Source organism: Magallana gigas, chromosome 5 (genome assembly GCF_963853765.1).
Source record: "Magallana gigas chromosome 5, xbMagGiga1.1, whole genome shotgun sequence".
Classification (NCBI taxonomy): domain Eukaryota; kingdom Metazoa; phylum Mollusca; class Bivalvia; order Ostreida; family Ostreidae; genus Magallana; species Magallana gigas.
The window spans coordinates 30401756-30415114 of NC_088857.1; the positions used below are offsets into that span (position 1 = coordinate 30401756).

Here is a 13359-nt window from a genome sequence, read left to right on the forward strand (position 1 = left end):
AATTAAGTAAAATTCTTTCACACTACATTGTATTAGAATATTATCTTTTCCGGGTCCTGCATGGCCCCTATTTATTTAATTACAATTTAAATAATATTTCTAAGTTAGTTAATTAAAACAATAAGGATGATTAAAATGAACCAATAGATTGTATGACCTTTTCTCCTTAAATTGAAACTCTTCCATATCATCTACATATTATTATAAATTACAGTTACTGGGAAGTTTTTTCTTTGGTAAATCATCATTACCTTATGCATATTATTAATTTTAGAATACACAGAAAATGCTTTTTAGCCTTTGGAAATGAATATAAGCACAAAAACAAGACAAAAGCAATTTGCAATAAGCAGTAAAATGCAAGAAACACCTCTGGCATTAAGTAGTAGCTGAAAGGTCAGGCTGTTAATTTGTAGATGGAATTCCGTTATTTATTTATTTATTTATTTATTTATTTATTTATTTATTTATTTATTTATTCATTCATTCATTCATTCATTCATTCATTCATTCATTCATTCATTCATTCATTTATTTATTTATTTATTTATTTATTTATTTCTTATTTTTATTCATTTTTTTCATTAGTTTCTTCTACATAAATCGTTTTGTTTCTCGCTGATGCAACTTTTGCATTGTACACGTCGTCGAAAATATTCGTTTTGTTTCATAAAATATGGAATCGCAAAATTTGAGAGAGAGAAAAATTCGGAAACCCTCGGATATTGTCATATCCTAGGTTGTTCAATGGCCAAATGACAACAATTTCTAGCGTTATGTTGAAAAGGATAATTGTGAATGAATACTTTCATCTTATGGATATTGTTTGAAGGAAATTATGTCGGAAGATGTAGATGTTGACATTAGGGAACAAGTTTTCCACAACGCTGTTCGGGAGTATATCGTAAGTGATACTGGTAACCATTAAACATGTTAAACATGGAACACTCAAAATGTGTATTCTGCTCGTGTGGTTTTTAGAGCGTGATACAAGAATTGAAACTATGTCAAGTATTCAGCATTGTCACATTCCTGTTTAGGCCATCCTTAATGGTCAGATGACTTTAAAATCCCAGCATAATTGAAATCAATGCAGATCAATTGTGTGGGGAGTTTTTGTTGTTTTCATTTTAAATATTCTGGCCTCATTCCAAAACCAGAACAGGTTTCATTGAACTTTAGAAGTTCTTGTGAAAAAGGATTGATATCACTGAACACATATATTGTCACCGTGTCTCCTGGGACAAGATTATTTTTCAGTGTAAAAGGCTCACATCCAGTCTTGCCAGAGATTGTTTGTCATCTATTTGACTTGCGTTCATTTAACATGTTTAAGATTAGATACAGATATTAGAGTGATTAAAGTACATGTAATTTTTAAATTTTTGGAGCATTTAATGAAATGATGTCTTCAAATTTGCTAAAAAAAAATGTTGATTTATAAGTTGATTAAGTAGGTTGTTCTTCTGTATACCGGTAATATAAAATATTTGAAGATGTGATCAACAGATCATCTTTGGTACAGATGCAATTATTAATTATTTTTGTATGTGTGTAAAAACTTGCAGTGTAGGAAATTTTGATAAATATATTAATATTACAAAAAATTATCATTGCGCATGCACGATGATGTTTATTCTGTTCATGTCTTGTATCTTAATTTTACTCTCGGTATCTTTTTGAAAAGAAAAAGCTCACATAATTTATTTGTGATCACCAGGCATGGGGTAATCGTAATTGAGTAATCGTAATCGATTGTAATGATTATTCTTTTTCAAGTAATCGACAGTAATCTGTAATCGAAGAGACTTTCAATTACTCTTGACATAATCATATTGCAATGTGATGCACTTATTGTATGAAAAAATACTCTTCAAGTGTTGTTTATAATACAATTCATAGAATAAAATTGTTTATATTCATTTTTTATGATTTTCCACTTTCACTTAAAATATAAATATTGGTTCACATGTCATTGAGTATATAATCAGTTTACCGGTACTCCGTGTTTCACAATTCTTTGCAGAATGTTTTAATTATTTAACATAGAGATTTTGTGTCTATTTTGCCAGAGAAAAAAGCAAAAGGGTAAATGTCACTAAGTGTGTTTGTCCTTGTCAGGTAATGAATCCACAAAGCAGTTAATGAGGTGTGACCACTCTAATCATGTTTAGATAACAATTAAAATACTCCCAACAAGGATCTATTTTAAAAATCAAAACAATTACAAGCTCCAAACACAATTCATTCAAATTATGAAGCAAGGCTGCCTAAAAGTTCTTTGCATATTTCCAATGATATTTTTAAAAATTATGAAATTTCAATCAAGATATAACCAATAACAACTGATTAATTAAATATGATGGCAAAAGGTGCAAGGTCAAGATTTCATCTAAACTCGTTAACCTCCAAGAAAAAAAAACTTGTTTACATGACAGAGCTTTATATATTTGCTTATAATTTGACATTTGAATAAGTAGTAGAAGTTATAAAATGTTATTTTATGAAGATTGAAATAGGAAGTTTCAAATTTTCATATCATTCATAATGAAAATACCCCTTTAACTCTAAAACCAAATTCTCTAAGAGTTTTTATATGATATGTTCAGAACAGGTACCACGCACATTTTAATGAAATTATTTCTAAAGTATTCGATTATTAATCGATTACATGTTATAAAGTAATCGATTACAATCGATTACTGGACAAAAATGAGTGTAATCGATTAATAATCGATTACACAAAATTCCCCTATGTAATCGATTATTAATCGATTACATTTTTGAGTAATCGTGCCCATGCCTGGTGATCACATTCGTATTTTTAAATACATGGAGGTATAAGTACCCAGTTTAAGAGGTTTTAGAATGTGTTGAATCAAAAGTGTGAATGTCAATATCTCTTCTATATAGCTAGTAAGGTTATAGTTCCTTAAAGATGTACAACTTCCCTGTATTGATATATTTTTATAAGCATTTATACTTTGGAAAAATTTATATAAACAGAATGTCCATGAATAAGCTAGGTTAAACATATACTTAAATATCCTGTAGACTGTTGAACACCCAAAGACTCAATTAAATGTATTTAACTAAGGTCGTGATGGACTGCAGTAATTTAACCCATTGACTTGTTTAGGATGTTACTGATCTTAAATATCAGTGAATAGATTATGAACTTTACTTGAACTAAAGGTAACAAAACTTGATTATAGATCTGAGGAAAATGGGGGGGGGGGGGGAGAGAAATTGACACCTTAGGACCTGAAGGCACTGTCTGTGCCAGCATGGACAATATCTGATCAGAGAGATTTAACTGCCCGTAATGTGTAAAAACCCACTGCTTTTACAGGATTGTACTTTAAACTTTTGTTAACACAATTTCTGTCTTGTCTGTAATCATATATAGAGCAGTGTTTAAGGTCGCTGCACTCTGAGAGTGACAGTCGCCCCACAATGAGGTCAGCTTCATAAAGTGTATTTGGTGTGTGATTTGTTTGACATGCAGTTATAGACATAGCAGATGCAAACTGAAAGGGGGTTCTGCGCTGTTGAAAACAGGACACGTACCTTAATCTTTGACATACATATTCATGTTTACCTTGATAAGTGAAAAGTGTGTTTATGAATGAAAAATATTTGTTTAGCTAGGTAAGGAGCTAGGGCACGGTGCTCGGACACATTGACATTGTTTTTATAAAAAAATTTTTGAATTCAAACAAGTGCACATGCATGCATATTATTAATTTTGTTACTTTTTTTATTGCATTATTGCAATTTTATTTTTACATTTTCTGTGAAACATAAAAAAAATGTATATAAAGTATGACTATTATGAGGATTAATTGAATTTTTACCTGTCCAGTACATATAGGAAAATGATACTATAGTATTCTTGGATTTTGTTGGCTTAAAGTACCATAGTCAATACATTTACATGTACATGACTGTGTATATTCACATATATCAGAGAGCCTTATAAGCATGTAACTTTTTTGACATACCGGGTAGATACACCCAGTGGTGCAAGTAAGTATCAAGACATCTGATCTTTTTTGTAGATTTGCCTGCTGTTGTTTATTTTCCTGTATGTGAGTTCCTATGTCACAGTCAGGCATTTCAAAACCGCAGACTCCGAAGACATCTCATCAGCAGGTATGTAAATGATGGGAATAAATTAGCTTTTTACTGCTACCTGTAACTATGGTCTGTTGAACTGCTTATTAATTGTATGGTAGAGAGTCATTATTAATTTTCCTGGGTATACATCAAGTTATAATAAGACTTAGTGTGCTCTTTCCACTTGTTACTTCTGACAATAGATACTGTATAATAACATTGTTCTTTCCTTCCTATGGCAAAAGTAATTATTATGATTCACAATGTACAAGAATATGTAATTGGGTTTTCTTTTATAGCTGTAGTTTGCTGTAATCATAAAATGTCTGGAGGTTACTTCAGATTTTTGCTACGAAGCACACAAGGGGTAGGAAGGGGGTCTTGGTAGTTGATATAGTGATAGATTGTAGACAATTACTTATAGCTCAATGCTGAGTTTGTGTGACATTTCTAGTGGCCATAAGGAGGAAGTTTGTCAGAGACAAGGGTGAAAATTCTCTCTCTCTCTCTCTCTCTCTCTCTCTCTCTCTCTCTCACACCTTCTGATGTGCTCTACAGACACAAATTAAGCACAAAGATTAAGCACAAAAGACATGACTCTAAATAACAGCACTCTTTACACCAGTTCTGTCTTAATTAATAATTTATTGAACATTCATTAATTAGAACACAAAGATAATGAATATTCTGCTATTATAATGATAAATCACAGTGTTCCTTTGGATTGTCAGTTTTTTGTGGTCAGAAAGCACTTCTGTGTATGAATGCTCTTAAATCTTTAATAAGGTTTTCCTTAGAGACACTCTGAAAAATTTGATTACACTGAATTATTTTATTTCACTTGACATACATGTACTGGCTTAGTTAAGACAGAAGTCCAATGGTTGGTACAACAAGCATTGAGAACAAAAATATTTTATTGAAAGGTTATAAAAGATTTCTCACATGTGTACGGTAATGCAATTACCTGGTACAGGTTAATGGTTATCATACAAGATTATTATTCATATAACAGTATAGTAATGTTGAAAACTGTATATATTTTATAAAGTGTATAATTATTGATGTTTTTTACCATATATTTTATCGTTGTTGTGTGCTAATAATGAGACACATATTCCGTGTATACTTCTTACATAATTCTAGTACATATTTTCCGTTTCAGGTGAAGAGGATGCAGTGGTGTACAGGATTGCGTAAGATATTTACAACTACTTAGATCACACACTAGTAAACATAGTCAAGATTTGTATTTGTAAACAGGACCACTACACAGGATTATCAGTCGTTAAATACTTATAGATTTGTATATTATATGTACAAGTTCAGTATCATACATGAATTGACAAAGAGATTAAAATGAAATCAATATTTTCATAGAAAATACAACATAGACATGATGTAGGCATGCAGAGACAGTCATTGACAGCTTCCATCTCTCAGGGCTTAACCACAGTTAACTTGGCATCAGCATGCATTTACTGATGTCTAGATTTTGAATCAAGTTTTCGATCCATGAATTTTGCAATCAGCATCACTCAGTTGTTTCCTGATAAAGGCAGGAAAAGTGACAGTGTGAATCTTTATATGGTCTAGACTTAATGATGCATTGATGAAGTCTTTTTATTTCTATTGATCCCTCTTGTCTTGCACATTAAATCTACACAAAATGTAGTTTTTGCCTAACAGCAATTTCATTGCAAAAGGCTAAACAAATTGGAATTATATATATGTGGATGGATGGGGGTAAAACAATTTTTTAGGGAGTGGGAGAGAACTACTGCTAGGGAAGTGTTTGGGGGGGGGGGGGGCAATGTTATGTGAGGGGAATAATGCTATGGGATGGTATGAAAGAGCGCTTCTCTGTGGGATTGAGGATAGAAAAGAACTACCGCTGATAGAGTAGGAGAAAAATGCTGTTAAAGTAAGTGGAGGGTAAGATTACTCATACGGAAGAAGGAAAGGGGTTAGGGCTATGAGATTACTTCATAGGCTGAGGATGAGGGCTACTGCTTGAATAGTACTGTAGGAGATCATCATTTATAAATAGGGGGAGAAGGGTTGGGGTTAGGAAACTACATCATGGACAGGGGAAAACGAATAGTGTTGATCCCCATCTCTTTAGACACAGTTTTAACTATAACCTATGACTATACAGTTTAGAGGGCTGAACAGTAGTGGCTGTTTTTAGACTGAATAAATCTCCTTAAAAAGGAGAGCATTGGATAAAGATAGAACCATTTCAACAAGACCTTGGACTTTTGATAAGACATAACTATTTCTAGCATCAAAACAAGTTTAAATGACGCTGGTTTCAAGTGAAATATGCACAGATTGCGTAGTCTAAGCTCAAAAGCCAGACAAATCTTGTTGATTTTTTCCATCGCTGGCAGAGTGGCCAGCAATGAAATAGACAGGCCTTCGTCACATTTGTGTTTGACTCATTATCCAAAGTCCAAGCTCTTGTTAAAATGGTTCTATATGAACCATTCAAATTTTCATTAAAAAATATGATAATTTTTTCCTTTTCTAAATAGTAGTTTATGGCTAAAAATATCGTGTCTAAGATTTTAAGGTAAATCTTATGGTTAATTTCTTGACCATCCCGCCTCCTTAGTAATTGATCTCGTTATTGCTCTTCAGACTGTGGATGTGTACGTTCACCCTGTCGGTGTCTGTGGGTGCCATCCTCCTGCTCCCTGTCTCCATCGTGTCCAATGAGGTCCTGCTGCTCTACCCCAAAAGTTATTATGTACAGTGGCTCAACTCCTCACTCATCATCGGTAAGAACATGTACTGGCCAGCCGTTATTTTTTTTTTAGTTCATAACATTGCATATTCTTTGAAATAATGAATTTAGATTTGAAATATTAAATGAAAACAACAAATCAAAATGTGTCTGATTGAAGCTAGAAAAAATAACTTGACAGATGAGAATGTCTCTTTTTTGTTTTATATGTACATGGAGTATTCCTTTTAATCCATGAAAATATGTAGAATTCATGTGTATCATTGCTCTCTAAAGTCACTCTCAGACATGCTTGCAAAACATCCTTGGTATTATTTACATGATGTCTATTTTCAGGTTTCTGGAACAACATATTCCTCATCTCCAACCTGTCCCTCTTCTTCTTTATGCCATTTGCCTATTTCTTCACGGAGTCAGAAGGATTTGTTGGTGTGAAAAAGGTAGCATTTATTTTATTAATTAAGACATTTAAAAAATAAAGAAGGAATTGAGAGCTACAATAGCTATGCTTTGTTTGAAAGAAATGACAGCACATTTTCTGTTAGAATTAGATAAAAAGTATAAAAATACTTTTTTTGACATGTTTTTAAGAATAAATGTGTAAAATTAGGCTTAATATACTATTTTATTTGCACCATTAAATCTCTTATGAACTGTGATGTAATGCACTGTTATGCTAACCAGATTGAAGATAAATTCTAATTGATTTTATGGTGTCCAGAGCATAATATTTACGATTAATTTTTCAAGTCTCAACAACAAAATCTTGTATGCACCAATAATTTTTTTCTTTCAAACCATGGAAAATAAATCACCTCTTTAGGAAAACTAAATGAATTTTGCAGTATTTGAGTTACAGGTAATAGATCCTTTAAGAGCCACAAGTGATGTAACGTTTGAATTGTTTCAGGGTATCTGGTCGCGGGTGTACGAGGCCGCTATTCTGCTGGTACTGGTCGGGATACTCATCATTGGACTCGCCTGGGTCGCCTCTGCCATATTTGATGGCAACAAACACACACAAGAAACGCTACTAGGTGACCACACCATCCTGTATCATAAGATTTTATTTTTATTTTCCAATTTCAGTGATAAGTATATAAAAATATGATAAATGCACTCCCTGATTGCATTTGTAATTCTTACATTGGTGGCAAAGACCATGGGTTCATTAACACAAGTACGATATGAAGTTAAGTGGGACTGGGAATTATTAAGTAAAACTAGCTTATAAGGAACGTCTATGTAATAAAACCTTATGCTACTTATCATACTTTTTATTTACATTGATTTTGTGGATCAACTCGGCTGCAAAGACTGCAACAACAGGTGTTTGTAAAAATATCGATGAAACCACAATATTTAAGCTAGTCTAAATGCATTTTTATTATTTTTTTTTTCTATGATCTGGTTTGTTTCGTGTTTACGGAATTAGTGTTAACCCTGTCACATTTCCATGTAGATATCTGGTCCTACTACCTTCCATATCTGTATTCCTGTATCTCCTTCCTGGGAGTCATCGTCCTCATGCGTAAGTAGGAAGCATATCACCACTCTGACACCAGGAAACCAGACCAAATACTTACAGTTTTGACATGTCAAAAAAACAAAAAAACATGTTTCTCATGTGACCTTGACCTCTGTAAAAGGAAACAATTTCTACCATGCTCTGATAACTCATGACATACAGATACTATTCAAACTCTTTCTTTTTCATTGATACAAATGTCTGTTTGCTTTGTAGTTTATACATAAAAAAATGCATTAGTGTGTACTAACGTGCCTTGTTTCTCCATACTTACACTGAACAATGTTTATCCTTCTCTTCAGTGTGTACACCTGTCGGGTTCTCCAGAATGTTTACTGTGATGGGGGAACTCATTGCCAAACCAAAGGTAGGTTAAAAGTCGCAGAATCAACGCCATGACTGTCTAACTCACAACTGGCGCCATAAGATAAATCTGTACATGTACCTTATAAATGTTTTTGCAAATGTGGATGTTTTTTTATTGAAGCTGTTGATTTTACTTACATTTAAGAAAGTTTTTCATTTATGGCCTATAGGGAGGTTGAAATATCTAATAGCTACGGCATTCAAATAAGTATTAATTCCAATAATTTATAAAAAAGCATCTTGTTGGTTAGATGGTAATATTTGGTTGTTTTAAAATTTGTAGCATTTTTACCATATGAACATTTTCACAATTTAGTCATGACCAAGCATTATAATATTTTTATATAATATGTCTTCTTTAAAGTTCTTTCAAGATGTAGAAAAAGACCTCGTGATGGTCAGATTGACAGAAACAGATTTACGGCGGAGACTGACCTTCACCAAAGATAATAAATGTAAGATATTCTTATTTTATGTGTTCATTGTATGTATTGTAATAATTATAGCAACCAACAGAGAAATTTTTGTTACTAGTATTTAACTTTTTATGTACATTATTTAAGCAATACATGTCTTTTGATTCACAAATTTTTTTTTTTTCAAGATAATTTTAGTAAATATTTTAAATATAATAATGAAGTAGTATTTCATGTTCATTTATGAAATGTCAATGAGACTTTGACTGATAAATTCCGGCTATATTTCTGTACAACTTATATACCAGTATATCAGTGTTGAAACATTTGTACTGGAAAAAATAATCATTATGTGTATTGATGCAAAGATACTGCATACTACAAGACTAGTTTTAAAACGCCTTAAAATGATTTCCCTTTATTGTTTGAAGACAAAGCAGTTCCTGACCGACTTGCAAATGGTCACCTGTCGACGGATGAGCTGATCGAACAGCTAGAGAAGAATCAGTCCACTCTAAAGGAGCTAGGTAAACAGAGAATTATAATGATCAATTTCTAGTCTGATTTCATGAAACACACATACATGAATATACATATATAAAAAATAGAGTTGCCCTGTAGATGTACAAGTATAAAGTCTTCATAAATTTTTATAGAAACTTTTCGAAAATTTCAGGGTATTATTAAAAGGTATAGGGCAGCATTTCAGAAAAGAACTTACAATGCAGTTGTACTGAAAACCCTTGGCTTACAAAAATGTGTAAAAGCAACAATGTTGAAATCAATGTTTGAAGCATTTCTGAAAAGAACTTGCAATGTAGTTGTACTGAAAACCATTGGCTTACAAAAATGTGTAAAAGCAACAATGTTGAAATCAATGTTTGAAGCATTTCTGAAAAGAACTTGCAATGTAGTTGTACTGAAAACCATTGGCTTACAAAAATGTGTAAAAGCAACAATGTTGAAATCAAGTTTAATATTTTGATTTTTTTTTTTTTGAGGCTGTGAAATGATAAATTGAATGGCATTAAAATAACTGGTATCAAACAGATCAATATTATGATTATTTTCTTTCAGAAAATTGTATGCTATTTAGTTGTATGAAATAATTCTTACTGACTTGGAATCATTGTCTTTCAGAGACGAGGAGTAAGACGTCCATTATTTGGAGAAATCTGTGTTATCCCCTTGTTATGTTGCTTTTACTTGGATTAACAGTGAGTACCTCATTGGTGTTGTCTTCTATTAAAAGCATCTTTATATGTACACACGAAATTTGTGTACTCAATTTTAGAGATTTTTGGTAAAAAACTACCATACATAAGTCAGAAAAGAGAAGCCCTAAGTTGCAAGTTTTTGTTTTGCAGGTATTTTGTGTGTTAATGGTAGCCCAGAATTTTTTGTTGCTGCTTGTTGGAATCAAAGCTTTACCTGTTGGAGCAAAGGTAATACTGAAACTGTTAATGGATATGCTTCAACTTTTCATTGCTAAGCTAATTTCATAACTTAGTAAACAGTTTTGTCTCACCAGATGTGTGCACTGTACTATTTTTAAATACCGTTTTGGACTAATATATTGTATTTTTCAGGAAACTGTTTTAGGAATGGCCTCACTTTCAGCATTGGGATCGTTTGGAGCTGCTTTAGAGATTATTCTTATTCTGTATCCTTTATTTGTTTGCAATTCAATTACCGTAAATATAAATGATTTTAATGGTATACTCTTCATGGAGAATCAAATTTGTTGGCTTGTATCAGTATACATATACATTACAATTCCTTGACGGCCACTAGATATGTAATGCTGGCTTCTGTGCTGGGTTTCTACAGCCTGCCAGGCTTCCGCAATCTTCGCCCCGTTCCACACGGCACTCCGATGGTCAAGGTGATAGGAAACTGCATAGTCCTCCTGATTCTTAGTTCAGCACTCCCTGTCATGTCCAGGACTCTAGGTGAGACTGTGGTGGATGGTAGCTCTGATAAAGGTCCACTTTATGCTTATTCCATACATTTACCAAGGAAAAGGGCTATCATATCTTTCCATGTCCATTTTATGCTTAGTCTGTGCATTAATTGAATGGCATTAAAATAACTGGTAGTAAAACAGATTAATATTATGTTTACTTTCATTCAGAAAATTGTATGCTATTTAAAAAAGAGTATGCATGTACATGTACATGTAGTTTGATGCCACAGACTCCTTCAAGTTCATTCTTTGGTTTTCTAGGTTTAACAAATTTTGACCTGATTGGTAACTTTGGCAGTATGGACTGGCTGGGTAACTTCTACATCATCATGCTGTGCAATGTCGTGTTTGCCGGGCTCACAACGCTATGCTTAGTCACAAAATTCACCAAAGCCGTCAGAACAGAAATCTACGACCGATTGATGGCGTTCTTCATCAGAGAACAACCTGCACCAGGTCATACTCATTCTTCTGTTGCAAATGGAGATGTCAGCTCAAAAGAGGACTAATAGACTAGAAACTATAGTGTTCATGGCTGCGTACACTATATGTATATCTTAAGTTGTCATGGAGTAGTTACTTCAAAATAGTTGTCCAAATCGAGACTGTGATATGTATAGGTTTGTGCGATGAAGGATTTTGTGTGTGTGTGTGTGTGTGTGTGAATGCTTGGTCAGTTGCTTTAGATATCATACAACATGGTCAGTATTTACCTGTAATTACCGTACATAAAATCATCTGGCAAATCTTTTATTGAACCGGTACATTGTACATGTAAATACATGAACAGTAAAGATTTACCATACTAAGGTGTTGTGTTGATTAACACACTACATTGCAGTTTTGCTTATACTAATCAGTTTGGTTTTTTTTTTCAATGTCAACTTTTAACATTTAACATGTACACATAAAACTGACCCCCAGTTGATGAGAAACTTAAAGATTGATATTATCTGTACAACTTTTACAAAAAAAAAAAAAAAGGTGGAGATGCATTAATTAAATGTGAACAAAAACATCTGGGAAACTTAATTTCAAAAATATAAAAAAAATCCTGTTTTTTATAGAACAAAGGTGTTTATGTATATATTAACTGGTAGTACTGTTACAGTGTGTGAAAGAGGGTTGTAGTGCTAGTGATACCATACTTATTGACCTTACTTAATATAAGTACAATGTACTTATTATTACACTTGTAAACAAATATTTATTTTATATTTTATTTTATGAAATCCATGTTAATATCAATAAGACTGTATAGTCTTAAATATGTACACACTAGTCACATTACAGGTATAACCATATATTGTATACATACAAGATTAACCCCCTCCCCCCTCCCCCCCCCCCCCACAATTTTACCCCATTGACGGTCTTGTCATGTGTGAAAGTAAAACATGCTTGTCTGAATTCTTCAAATTTCTTCTCCATCATATACATATCCTGTGGTTTAAAAAAAACGAAAGACTCAAATTATTGAGAATTTATTATTTTTTTTTTTTTTAGGAAAATTTTATCTTGGATCATTTGTTACATGTGTGTCTGCTGTAATGTAAAGCAATATATATGTGCATGTAATTTCATCAGAACACTACATTCATGAAACATGTATGTATGCCATAGCAATGCAAAATACTCGCATTATATTAATGTAAGACTATTTTTTTGTATTTTTTCTTGAACGATTTTTTTTTTTGGTGTATTATTATTAATTTTTTTCTTTTTTGTCAAAGTAGGCATATCCTTATTTGGATCGCCTTTTAACTTATATGTACACCGTGTATATATATGTAGAGCTTCTACTGAAGGAGTTCTTGCAAGAGTTTTAATATTGTGTTAATGGAAGTACAATTAACATTAAGAGGAGATGTAGAAATGCATACATGGATTTGCCTCAGGATTATGAGAGATCTTAGACTTGGTGTTTTGTATATGAAAATAAATCTTAAATGCTGTGTATAAATTCTAGCCAATTCTAAGACCTCTTCATGATCCTGAGGGTCTTTCTCCTCTGAAGTGTTGTATAAGTTTAGTGTTTTGTTTTTCAAATAAAACTAATTTGGGTACTGTATTATCAAACAGAGGACACAATGTGATTTCATGATTTCATGTTGCATCACTAAGAGTTTGCTTTACATATGTCATAATGTGAAATGGCAGAGTTGGATCTAATGCCAAAAAATAAAATATCAAGTGCGTTTTTAGAGTTATCAGT

General features: G+C 32.5%; 1 protein-coding gene across 1 annotated transcript; it reads left to right on the plus strand.

Moving 5' to 3' along the window:
* Positions 1-717: 717 nt before the first annotated feature.
* Positions 718-11790, plus strand: LOC105323977 (protein LMBR1L). The gene is made up of 15 exons (XM_034467446.2): positions 718-904; positions 4062-4155; positions 5285-5315; positions 6763-6902; positions 7205-7308; positions 7779-7905; positions 8331-8399; positions 8699-8763; positions 9127-9217; positions 9610-9705; positions 10319-10395; positions 10546-10623; positions 10768-10841; positions 10973-11130; positions 11406-11790. Exons 1-15 carry the CDS (start codon positions 839-841, stop codon positions 11651-11653), a joined length of 1518 nt encoding a protein of 505 aa, XP_034323337.2. The 5' UTR covers positions 718-838; the 3' UTR covers positions 11654-11790.
* Positions 11791-13359: the final 1569 nt, after the last annotated feature.